This window comes from Meriones unguiculatus, chromosome 17 (assembly GCF_030254825.1).
Source record: "Meriones unguiculatus strain TT.TT164.6M chromosome 17, Bangor_MerUng_6.1, whole genome shotgun sequence".
In the NCBI taxonomy this organism is placed as follows: domain Eukaryota; kingdom Metazoa; phylum Chordata; class Mammalia; order Rodentia; family Muridae; genus Meriones; species Meriones unguiculatus.
In genome coordinates this window covers 52,614,148-52,627,790 of record NC_083364.1, presented here as the reverse complement: position 1 = coordinate 52,627,790, position 13,643 = coordinate 52,614,148, and the positions used below count along the sequence as shown (strand labels likewise).

The following is a 13,643-nucleotide window of genomic DNA, read 5'->3' as shown; positions in this document are numbered from 1 at the left end:
AAGAGGCAATTTACCCTGCCTTAATTTGTTCTAAATAAACATTTACATCAGCTCTTCGGTTTTCCTAAAAATTGTTATTTCCCTTCTTTGCTTATTAAAAATTACAGCTAAGTCAAAGGAAGGATTTGGGGAAACCTTTCCCTCTGTTCTGTTATGCTACTGGCATTGTTTATTTTTACAATTTTGTTTTTTTGCCTCCTTTTTTATCTCTGCTTTTGACTAATGTCATGATGCTTCTTTTCAGCTTTGGACTAGGTTCAGGTAATCAGGTCACCAAGTGAATAGTTTAGTAATATCCCAGTCCCCCAGGCTCTTAATTTTGTGTTGTTTTCTTTATACTTTACTGACTACACAAATTCATAAATACCTAGATTTTGAGAAAGGACACCCGTCTCCTATATAAAATGCAGGCTTAGTGGTCCCATTTCTGCGATTTTAGCCGCTGGGCAGCCTTTGTTGTACTTTACTGCCAAGTCATACACAAGCAAATGGAGTCAATCAATAGGTATTCATTGTGCATTTACTCTGTCTGCTGCAGTGTTAGCACAAGCACCCATACATAGACCTCCTTGTTTTGTGCCTGCTCAGACACACCTTGATAATTTTTTATGTATGAACCTTCCATTCAAGTTATTTTATTAAGATCATTCTGCTTAAAAGTTGATAAAGAAAATTGTTTAACTTTTAAACTTCATGAGTTGATGTGTGTTTATGACTAAGTCTTTTATAGTTTGTAGAGGAAAATGAGAGAGAGAGAGAGAGAGAGGTAAACATAAAGTTGAGTGTGTAGGAGGATTTGGAGGAGGGTTAGGGTTAAGGAGAAACAAGCAAATAGATGTAAACTTTTTAATTAAAAATGATACTTAAAGTTTACTTTTCTATTGTTAATATTAACTTTAAGTCATGAGGGTAACTTGACTTCTCTCTCACCTGATGGAAACCGAAGTAAGAATAGAGTGATGTGTTTATAATGCTATAACGTTACAGGCAGCAATGGGCTACATGTATAATTGCATCCTGTACAATCATGTTGCCTAATAGTATCATAGCTTTCTTTACTCTGTGATGTCACACATTTCTTAGAACCAGTTACTGTTAAATTGAGCCACATTCCAAGGCCTAGTAAGATTACAGGTCTGTGCCAGTAGACCTTCCTAAATGATAATTTATCTCATTGCAAAAATCTTTTAATATTTCTATTTCTTGTATACCTATTTTTAATCATTTTATAAAGACGCTTAGTAATATTTACTCAGTTCCTAGCTTGATTTTTAAATCAAACTTTATTTTCCCAAATATCCAGGAGGCAAATGCCTAGGATTTATTATTCCTAAATTTGGTTTAGTCATTTCATCTAAGAAAGAAAATTTCACACCTTTGTGACTACCAATTTGAGGGTTTGTTGGCTTTGTTTTTAGTGCACTTGGTGTCTTAGTGGTACATTTAGCACAGTGTGCCTAACAGTCAAGTGATGATAAAAGAGGTGGGTTACCCTAGATGGTGAACTAATTGAGGATTCTTCAGCTTTTCTATGGTTCTTATCACTGTGGTCATAGCTATTGAAAATATCCAAAGTGACCATAAGATCCTCAAATATTTGTTCCTGCTCTACAGCCTGGAACACTGCTAGAAAAACACCTTTCCCTCCTCAGCCATCAAGTGAAGTTCAGTGGGAACAGCATCAAATATATATTTGTAACTTCTGTTGCCTTTTCCTTTCAAGTGAAACAATTAACTTTCTCCCTAGTAAACCTAATTTCATTATTTAGGAATGCAGAAGAAATATCGATTTGAGATTTACAAGAATACTTTTCAAGTTTTCTTAGTTCATTCGGTATTTTTTTTTTTAAACAGGGGTGGTCTCCGTATTCAAGGGTGACCTCAAACTTCTGATTTTCCTGTCTCCACTTCCTGAGTGACACAGGCATGCGCTACCACTTGCAGTGTAATTCAGCAAATGCCTCTTAGTAGAGAATAATGCAATAATGCGTCCTGGTCATCATTAGCATGCACTACTGAGATGTGTATATTACCCAATGCAAAAATTTTTATTCCCAGCACAAAAATAAAATTGAAAGTTATATTTTTTGAAGAATCCTAGAGAGATTAATAAGCATTATTAATAATGAAAATATCAGATAGCAATAAAAGAATGTTAAATGTTTAGCAGCATAACATCTTACAAGAGAAGCATTTCTTTAGGTGGATAGTAGCCTCCTGAAGATTAGGAAATATATGAAAATGCTGGAAAAGAAGAATTTGACTTCGTTTTGTTTTCCCAGAATTATCCTGTCAAACTCATTTGTCTTTTTGTGTGGTCGTGTAACAGGAAATGTTGAGGCAACATAGTACAGGAAAGTAAGTGTTCTCTAGATTTGTGACAGAAAGCCTCCAGTAAAATTCTAATCTTTGTACACATTCTGAAAGCACCAAGCTGTCTGACTATTGATGTCATTAATTAGCACTTGAGGGGTCACTTCCATAGAACTTTACAGTGTATTAGTTATTCTTTGTTGCTATGATGAAATATCATGATCAAAAACAACTTACAGAAAAAGTTTATTTTGGCTGACAATTCCAGAGGGCTAGAGTCCATAGTGGCAGGGAAGTCATTCCATGCCAGCAGGAAGCTAGCTGATAACATCATTATCTATACATAGGAAACAGAGAGTAAGCAGGAAGTTAGTTAGGCAAAGCTATAAACCCATACCTATTCCCCAGTGACAAACTTGCTCCAGCCAAGCTATACCTCCAGAAGTTTCCATAGCCTTCCCAAACCGGACTACTAACTGGGGCCCAGTGTTCAAACACATGAGCCTATCATGAACATTTCTCATTAGGCCACACTCAGTAATTACATTTTCTTGTTGTTGACTTAGTTGTTAGACTATCAGGATAGGGATGCTTTAGGTGGCATTTGTCTGCTGTTGTCATGATGCTCAGGCCCTCTGTCTTTCTTTCAGGCATCCTCTGGGCATTGCAGGCCTGACATTTCGGAGTCTCCTGAGTTACGTCAGAAGTCACCATTGTTTCAGTTTGCTGAGGTACTGTTTGCATCTTATACCTAATTAATTGGGGAGTCATTTATAAAGTGAGCTTAGATTTGGGCTAATGACAGCAAAGGAAAACAGTAACAAACCCTACTCAGCTCAATTAGTTATAAATAGAAACATAATCAAAGGTTGTAAGAGATATGGTACTCCAAAGGCTTTTTGTCTGATTGATTAGTTTTGTGTCATGATCCTGCCTCAGTTTGCCAGCTTCAGGGATTACATACATTCAGTGCCCTGTGGTGTGCTAGAGATTTTAGTTGAGGAACAACCACAGGTTTATAGAAGCTGCTTAAGTCATCCTATTATGATTAAACTAGAATTATTATTAAAACATATGTTTTGATTGATTAACTCCAAAGATAGAATAAACTCAGAGTTGTTACCTATTCATTTGTCCTTCCTTCTTTTCCTATTTTTTTTTCTTCCTGTTTTGTAACTTGATATTGTAGCATGAAATCTGTAAGTCTTCCATCACAGGACAGAACTGTGAGCTTGACCTCAGTGTAAAAGCAGATATTAAAACTGTCTCAGTTAATCCTAGGACTCGGACTCAGTATGAACTCCCACCCCCAACCCTCACTTTAAGCTACCTGTTCTTTCCTTGATCATTTAAATTTTCTTTCTTTCTTTCCTTTTTTTTTTTTTTTTTTGTCCTGCTACAGATTGGTACAGGACAACCATATTTTTCAGATTTGGCTATCTGTTTCCACTGTTATCTCCTGCAGTGCTTTGAGAATATTTACACTATTCCTAGTTGCTTTGCTTATATCACCAGTATGTATCATAATATGTATTTGTTCATGATATGTATCTGTTTCTTTCAGTCCTTGACTTAGCACTGGCATGAGTTTGAACTGTTTTTGAATATCTATTTCCCCAAGGACTTAAGATAATGGAGAATTCATGCTGTTTGTTTGTTGTTGTTGTTGTTGTTTGTTTGTTTTCAACAGTTAGAGACATGTTGATTGAGGTTTGGCCCAGCTTCAAGCAGGGATGCTTAGTAAGTGATTCCTGAAGTCCTAATGACAGAATAAACTCTAAAAAGTATTATTTGAAATTAGAATATGTGTATATTAAGGTCTCTATAGTATATATAAGATTCCAAAGACATCTGTGACAGTATTGCTCTTATATGAAAGGTCTTGATGCTTATTTAGAAGAGCCTGTTTGCATCACTAATTGAAATCATACTTTATGTTAACATTTGTTTATGAGTATCCTTTTGTTTAGAACTCATTCAATGTTTTTCAAAAAATAGAGATGGTTTTAAGAGCAGTTCTGTTTGATTCACTATCTGATTTAATTTCTGAAGAAATATAGGTTTGGTTTTCTTTAATATGAATTAATTTTTTTTATTTTAAATTCTTTATTTTCAACCCCCAAAGCTAAAGTTGTTTTGCTGCTTTCTGTTTGTTTGTTTTTATTTTTTAATTTTTCTATAAATTTTTATTTTTTTTATATTAATTACAGCTTATTTACTTTATCCCAGCTATAGCCCCCTCCCTCATTACCTCCTAATCCCACACTTCCTCATTTCCTCTCTGCTCCACCCTTCCTACCTCATCTTCTCCCTACCCCTTTCCAATTCCATTCATAGGGGAGGTCCTCCTCCCTTTCCATCTGACCCTAGTCAGGGCTCATCAGGACTGGCTTTAATGTCCTCCTCTGTGGCTAGCAGGGCTGCTCCTCCCTCAGTAGGGGGTAGGGGTTGCCAAAGAGCCATCCACTGAGTTCATGTCAAAGACAGTCCCTGTTCCCTTTACTAGGGTACCCACTTGGATGCTAAGGTGCCACAGGCTACGTCTGAGCAGGGGTTCTAGGTTATATCCATGTATGGTCCTTGGTTGGGGAATCAGTCTCAGAAAAAACCACTGTGGCCAGATATATTTGGTCCTTGTGGAGCTCCTGTCCTCTCCAGGTCTTACTAATTCCCCTTCTTTCATATGTTTCCCTGCACTCTGCCCAAGATTTAGCTATGAGTCTCAGCATCTGCTTTGATACACTGCTAGGAAGAGTCTTTCAGAGGCCCTCTATTGTAGGCTCCTGTCCTGTTTCTTGTCTTCTCCTACTTTTTCCTAAACTTTTATGGATAGCTAATGGGAATGAAAAGTGTTATTGGAAGTAAATCCTACTAATTTTATAATTTCTAATATTCAAGGAAAATCTCCAAAGCTTTTTGTTTGTAGTTTATCACACTTGCACATAGTGTTTCCTGGAAACTTACAGAGTTGTTAGATGGACCAAGAAAAGTTACTCAATTTCAGCATGGAATATCAAGTCATTTGGTTAAATTTTATGCTTTTATGATTTTTTTCTATCTAGTTGATACTCATTTTAAAATAGCTTATCTAATTCAAAAGATATGGTAGATTTAAATTTTTCCTAATAGCTTCAGTAGTAAATAGTATCAATAGTTCAGGAAGCCTTTATGTTAATCTTGTCTCCTCTGTACATCATTTTTTATACTGTTCTACCATGTGACTATAATGTTTTCTAGATTTTCAAAAAGTCACTGTTATAGTTGAAGAATTGGGATCAAGGTATATATATGTATTACTTAGTAAGTACTCTGTGATGATTGAACACAGTCCACTATGTTCTCTTCAGAGAACTGCAAGTGGGCTGAAACTATAATATCTAAGACCCCTGCTCACTTCCACTCACTTGCATCCTGCTGTGTAACTTTAGCTTTGTCTACTCTTGAAAGAAAATTAATAACTGAGCTCGCTGTTAAAAACTTCCTGCAAGTATTTCATTCTGGTCCCCAGAGAAGTTTGAGGGTACCATGGCACTTTTACTCAGTGAAAACAAAATATTGTGTGGAATTGCAGAACCTTCTATGCGCTGTTAAGACACTGAAGTGTGTATGTATTTTGTTTGATGGGAGACTACTTGGGTTAAAACAGAAGGAAATGATGGAGGGGAAAAAATTCTACAGTAAAATGCATACTGAATAAGCATGCATACTTAAGTACGTACCAGCTGTGGGGATGCACAGCCATCCATGGGGTTTGCTGGCCAGCCATTATCCATGAAACAATGAGTTTGGGGGTTCATTTGTAGATGGTTAAAAAAATAATGTGGAAAAGAGTGATTGAGGAAGACACCCAAAGTCAACCTTTGTCTTCTACAGTAGCATGTCCATATACATAGAAGGAAATATTTTCGTATTTTGAACGGTTGTGTCCCAGTCTTTGTCAGACAATAAATTTTCAGTCTTTAGTTTCTCATCATAACTCTACAAAATAGACACTAATATCATCATTAATGTACATGGGGGGGGTGTTAGAAAGTTTAACTGAGGTCTATTGCTACTAAGTAGAGATGAGATTAAAACCCAGACGCCACTTCCACATGCAGCGCCCTTACTGTTTGACAGCTGTCTCTGTACAAAATGCTCCTTGAGAGTGTTGGGAAGAGTATGAACTTTTAATAATATGTTTCCCCACTTTTTTTTTTTTTTTGGTGAGGAGAAGGTTTAACAACAAAGTTTCTTTGTGTATCTCTGGCTGTCATGTAACTTGCTCTGAAGATCAGGCTGGCTTCAAACTAGAGATCCTCCTACCTCTGCTTCCCTAGCACTGGGGAAAAAAGGGTGTTCACCACTATGCTGAGCTTTAATACTATGTTTTTGAAAAATCCGTTGAAATAAAGAAATTCATCACAACGATTCTATTTAATAACATTGATTCAAGCCTGATATTCTTGTAAGGGGTATGGCAAATGAGCCAGAGTCCTCTTGTTCTTCACAATCATTGTCTTTCTTTATCATTTTGTGTTGTTTTTCCAAGAGGGATTAACTCACTTCTGAATCCACAAGGACATACTTGTAATGCCGTGTAGTAAAGAATTCCTCCAACATTAAACATGTCTTGTTTCCTTTCAGATCTCTTCAAGGACATCCCATCCTGATGCGTCTTCAAAACAGTGTCAAGCATCAGCGCTGTTTCAGTTTGCAGAGGTAAAGCAGATCAGAAATCACGTTCATCTTTGGAAATGCTGAAAAGGAATCTTAATATATGTAGAACTTTAGGCATGCTCTTTTTATTATCAGCATAATATACAGAATATTTACGGCCATTTGTTGCCATTAGTGTAACCATGGTCATCTCAGCTCCAGGCTTCATAACTGTTTTTTCATAAGCATTCATTAGAGTTCATTCTTAGCAGGGACTTACCAGTGATTCATTTATTTCATTTTACCTTCTTAATTTAATCTTAAAAAAAAAAAAAAAAAGAAAAACATAAACAAAAACTGCTGTCAACATGAATGCCACGAGACTCTAGTAAGTTAACTGTTTCTGGTAGTAAAATTAGATACTGTAATTGAATATCTTTCTCAAACCCAAGACAGGTAATATGACTTGTTAAGTTGTCACTATGTATCTTTCCATCAGAAGGTTAGCTGCAGCCAGTATTTTATTAGAGTCTAATCTTTGCCGCTGCTCAGGTCAGGTTTTCAGGACCTCCAGTATTGTTGGCTTGTCATGCAGATAGCACACACCAAACAGTACTGCTTGGTTTGTGTGCTTTGTTTTCCTCAACTGTGCTTCTCACTAAAGAACTATATGACAAACAGTAAGATGGACATTGGTCATAAAAAGAAAAAGAAAAAAAACTCCTGCCTGCTTTAAGTTCTTGTACTTTTCCCTTTTCATTAATTCTAAGAAAACTGCCTATCAGAATCTAAGTAATATTTTATAGAATTGAAATAAAATGACAGGCAAGACATTTCTGTTTAATATTGATGCATTGAATCACTTTTGATTCATTTGAGTAAGGAGTGCTGCCTAAAAGAAATGTAAAATGATATCCTTTTGGCAAGGGAAAACCTGGCATTTCACTTTGAAAATGAGAAAAAAATTACTTTCAACTCTTACATTTAAAAAAAAAATAAACGCTTCTTCATTCTTCATCTTGGGACCCGTCTGAGACTTGTAGTACCAGCTGGCCTGCTTGTGTCAGGAAACTCAGCTATCATAGTTGCTTTAGTTGCAGAGGACTATTGTATAAAATTAGTAACAAATACAAAAATGTTCTTTCATGAGGAACAATTTGCTTGACGAGTCTGAACACATTAATATTTCATTATAATTTTCCATTCTGATAAGCACACTGTTCTTTTCATTGTCTGGAAATAGTTTTGTTTAATATCATTTCCTCATTTTTTTTCCAGTTATTTTTTTATTTTTTTCTTTATTATTATTTATTACAATTTATTCACTCTGTATCCTGGCTGTAGTTTCCTCCCTCATCTCCTCTGTGTCTCATTCTCCCTTCCTCTTCCCCCTATGTCCCTCCCTTAGTCCACTGATAGGAGAGGTCCTCCTTACCTACCATCTGACCCTAGCCTATCAGGTCTCATCAGGACTGTCTGAATTCTTTTTCTCTGTGTCCTACTGAGTCCACCTCACCAGGGTAGACTTCAAACAGCAGGCATTCAATGTTCATGTCAGTGACTGCCCCTATTTCCCTTACTAGGGAACCCACATGGAGACTGAGCTCTTCATGGGCTACATCTGAGCAGAGTATCTAGGTCCTCTTCATATTTTCTAAGAGTTAAAAAAGAATGCTGTAATGTTGTTTGAATTTATTTTTAATGTTGACATGTAAGCCATTCTCAATCCGTTTTTCTCAAGCATTATATACAAGATAGAATTTATTTGCTATATATTCTATCTGTTTATAGTCTTTGCCCTGTAGCATGAATTAGAAAGAGATGGTGTCCCATCTTTGAAACACTTGATGTATTAATTACCAAAAGTATTCAACTTAATATAAAAATGTCAGTGTGGAATACCTTGGCCAATGTGTGTACCTAACACAGTGATTAAGCTGTACTTAAAAGATACTATCATCAGATCATTAGCTGCCCCTGAAGACCTGGATAAGGGTTGAAGGACCAAATTGATGGTATAATGGCCTCTGTCATGTGAGTCTGAAGAATGAGATCAGTGAATCTCCTAAAGGAAGCAATTTGTGTTTATTGCACTCCACCATCAAGTGGCAAATTTTGTTCCTTGCCTCTCAGTTATACTGTTTTCCCCACATTTGGACAAAAAACTTCCCAGACAGTTTTCTGGGAAACATCCACAGATGTCACACCACTGCTTAACAGCATTAATCCCCAATGTTTTTTTCTTTTCTTTTCTTTTCTTTTCTTTTCTTTTCTTTTCTTTTCTTTTCTTTTCTTTTCTTTTTTTTTTTTTTTTTGGTTGACACAAAGCATCTGTGGGATTTGAGGAAGCTTAAGATTGTTAATTTGAAAATTTAGTAGGAGCTGTTTCAAGGGATTGTAGCATAAGAAATGTATAATGTATGATAGATAGATTCCAGACTGGATAATGTGAACAAATTTTTCTATGCCCTAAAAATCTGATGCAGTCTTCTTCCCTCTGTAAGGCCATAAGAACTTCTTATATTTTGCGTAGGATGGTAATAGAAGCCTTTTAAATTTCTGAGCAAATTAAACAAAGTATGGGTTATATCTGCTTGACACAGGAGAACTCTGCTTCTTTAGAGATTCATAACTTGTCTAGTCCTTTTACTTGGGATGGATGAGAACATTAACTTTCAATGTAGTATTTTATCATCTGACCATATTGTCACCCTAATTGTGGGCCAGCAAAACAAGGCTAACCAAGAGTTAATTAAATTAACTTAATAAAAGCTGTCTGCCGAGATGCTGAGACTCGTGGCTAAACTTTGGGCAGAGTGCAGTGATTCTTGTGAAAGAAGGGGGAGATGAAAGACCTGGGGTGTGGGGGAGGACAGGAGCGCCACAAGGAGAGCAGCAGAACCAAAGGATCTGGGCACAGGGGTCTTTTCTGAGACTGATGCTTCAGCCGGGAACCATGCATGGAGATAACCTAGAACCCCTGCACAGAAGTGGACTATGGCAGCTCCGTATCCAAGTGGGTTCCCTGCTGATGGGAACAGGGGCTGTCTCTGACATGGACTCAGTGGCTGACTCTTTAATCACCTTCCCTGAGGGTGTAGCAGCCTTGCTGGTTCTGATGAGACCTGATAGGCTAGGGTCAGAGAGAAGGGGAGGAGGACCTCCCCTATCAGTGGTCTTGGGGAGAGGCATGTGAGGAGATGAGGGAGGGAGGATGGGATTGGGAGGGGATGAGGGAAGGCTAAAGCAGGGATACAAAGTGAATAAACTATAATTAATAAAAATTTAAAAAATTTAAAAATCTGCTGAAATCTATGATGAACGTGTACAATGTAGTAGTAGTTCTGAAGACTGTTATCACTAGGATGATATATTCCTCTTGTTGTTATAAATATTTCATAAAACAGCATCATCTTTGAGGAATTTTTGTCCTAATTAGTCCATAGCAAAGGTTTTAAACTTTAAAATATGTCAATGTCTCCCATAAGGCTTGTTGAACACAGGTTACCGGGCTCTTAGGATTCATGTAGGCTGGGATTAAGCCAGAAAACTTATATGCAGGAGGATTCTTTTTAGCCAACCAAAGCTTAAGGCTACTCTTCTCCAGTTGCTGCTAGCTCACAATATATTATTGTTAATTGTCAGTGCATATTCTTGTACCTATTGTTCTCATGAGGCGAGGATAGAAACAGAGGAAGGAGATAAAATGTTTCTTTGAAAATTACTGTTTTATACCTCCATCTGTTTTATAAAGGGTTCTTGGTCCTATTATTGCCTACTTAAGAAAGCAGTCAGTGTTTATATATTTAGGAAACATTTAACTCTGTAAAAGTGTTTAGTTTTGAAATATTTATAAGATAGACACATGAAATATTCTTAGAAAATATTCCTGCTAATTTCATTTATAAGCTCTTTGGAAGCATTTGGCCATGTGTTCTCTTAGAAATGGGTTATTTATTGTGAAATATAATTGTCAAAGGAAACACTTGTTAAAGGCTCTGATTATTTTCTTAAATTGAAAATGGTTTTTGTTTTTTCATAGCAAATCCTAGGTTTCTGCCTTGAAAGTTAAGAAGGATTTTTTTTTTCTTTTCAACCAAGTTTGGTCATCTTAAAGCCTGTTGAAATTAACCTACATGGAACTATCACTCAGTAAAGTAGTTTTCTATAGGTTCCTTATGGATGTTTATATTAGAGAAGATAAAATAATATTCCTGCTTTCTAAGATCTAGAAAGAAATAGAGTTCAGAGATTATCTTCCCCTATGTCAGTCAGCCTTCCCTTTCATTTTGATACTCATATTCCATCTAGACTCATTTTAGCCCATCCAATGTGCCATCACTCTGATCCTAAGCCCTGATGTACTCAGTTGGTCAAAATGAATTTCCTGTCTGCATTGTTGTTGTTCACAGGTAGAGAGGCACATTGTTCACTTTAGATCTAGTTCCTGAAGATCGATGGCTGATAGAAGACCAGAAGGAGCTATTGTTTTCTGTTATTTAATAGGTCTAAAAGACTTGGTACAAGGGCACGTTCTCTGTCTGATGTATGGCTGCCTCTTAAACCTAGTGTATATCTTTGCATTGAAAATAACGTCCTTACTAAACAAGACATGGCTCATTTATATGACTTAGACAAAGAGATTTGGACATTCAACCTTTCTTTAGGAGATATTTACCTTGCCAATATTATTAGAACCGTAATCATACAAAATTTAAGGTTTTGTCACAATAGGATATAAGCAATTGGTACAAATTTAAGGCATTCATTTTCATGGTGGAATACTTAATATGTTACAGAATATTGCAATCCATAAAAACACTGTATACTTCACTGCAACTAATCACAGAACATATTTTGTGTTTTATTGGAAGTATTAACATTTCTCTTAAAGTAAGTGATGGCAGCTATCCTCAAATGTCCATTTGCTTTTTGATTTATTTATTTGTATGGTAGTTACTAGTCATTTTCTTCCAGACTAGTGTCTATAATGCCTTATAATTGTAAAAGATTTCTACTTGATTCTGATCTTTACTACCTGTTTTCCTTGTACACGCTTGAACCTCAAGGAGACATAAAAGAAGAGATTTAACATCCAGAGTGATAATTTTTCTTGTCTCGGATGATACCATTTTATCCACCCTCTTACTAACCTTTATGAATGGATACTGTTTATCTGTATATTAAATATAGTCCAAACAATAGAATTAACAGATTGTTAAGTACCATACAAATTAAGGAAAATAAAATTGACAGCCATGAGTATAGTATACAATACTCTATCTACCAGTGTGGCAATCACACACTGATGAGCTTGGAAGCAGCATTTAGGGCAGTCATTGGAAAACACATCAATGATATTGTTCTTATTTAAAGGGAAACATATGTCCCTTACATTGGAAATATTTGTAGGAATGATCAGGAATAAAATGACAGATTAACATTTAGATGACTTATTCTTGAAATTGAAGCTGTCATGATAGATTAAATTACCAAAAGAAAATGTGTGACATAAAAAGGGGATGGACCTTAGAAGAAAATTCTAAGGAAAACTAGTATTTATAGGATCACTGAAAGAAACAAGCAGAAAAGATTAGCAAGAAATGGCCTCAGAGATACATCTCCAGGAATTGAAGTCCAGGGAGAAGGTTCCCAACAGGGAGATCCACAGTGTCAAGTGTTTAGGAAAATAATTCCATGAAAATTTTGTCAGAATTTGGAAATGTGAACCTCTCATTCACATGCACTTTTAGAAATCAGGCTTTTAAGCCATCCTCAATGTTTTAGATATTGTCTTATAGCTGTGAATAGATAAACATCTCAGAGGTTTTTTGTTTTTGTGTTTTGTTTTTTTTTTAAATAAAAGGAATGTATCCTATTGTGTGAAAAACCGTCTCAACAGTACATTCACAGGAGGCAGGGAGCCTTCAGAGTGAACTCTACTGCATGATGCACTAGCTACTGTAGAGATGAAGTACAGTCAAGTAACAAACTGTGGAACAAAAAGAACAGCAGAGGGAGCTGAAGGAAGAAGTAGAGCTGGACCTGTGTAGTACAGCACTTCCCAGCATGCTGTCTCACAGTAATGCTTGCTTATGCATCGAAGCTGATAGTCTACGAGTTACAACATCTGCTACATTGTATCCGCAGACATTTCCTCGCTAAACTGTCCAATATCATTGTGTAACCATTTTTGGAATGGTACTAAAGTGTTTACATTTGTTAGTGGTTATGATAAATCACAACTGTTGGTTATTGTACCTTCTATTGAGATGAGATATGGCCTTAGAACTCTGCTAGTCCCTAACATGAAACATGATGTGCACAGTGCAATACCGAGCAGGCTTTCTTGTATTTTAAAGGTAAGATAATTGAGACTCAGGGTCCTGATTGTTTGAGTCTATATAGCAGAAAGTAATGAAGGCATGTCTGCCTGGCACAGAAGCCATGGCTCCTACATTGCGTATCCTTGGTTCAGGAGCCTGACATTTACTGCAGTACTTCACTCCTTAGGTTACTAGGAGTCAGTGATAATAATGTGTTCATTTTCTCTTACTCTAGTGATAGGTGGGCAATTAAACTGAACTTGTCTAGAAATAACTAACAAGTGGTGTGCATCATGAAAACTTGACTAATGGAAAATATTCCAAACTTCAGAAAGATTGAGCTCCTTAAGTTATCTCTAGTATGTG

At 36.3% G+C, this 13,643-nt stretch overlaps 1 protein-coding gene across 12 annotated transcripts in view; it reads left to right on the top strand.

The window, feature by feature from the left end:
• Nucleotides 1-13,643, top strand: part of Bbx (BBX high mobility group box domain containing) — a 237,706-nt gene that overhangs the window by 173,208 nt on the left and 50,855 nt on the right. For all 12 annotated transcript variants that reach the window (XM_021646810.2, XM_060370533.1, XM_060370532.1 and 9 more), the window contains 2 exons: nucleotides 2,964-3,044; nucleotides 6,940-7,014. In XM_021646810.2, the coding sequence (XP_021502485.1) occupies nucleotides 2,964-3,044; nucleotides 6,940-7,014 (156 nt within the window). The remainder of the gene's footprint in view (nucleotides 1-2,963; nucleotides 3,045-6,939; nucleotides 7,015-13,643) is intronic.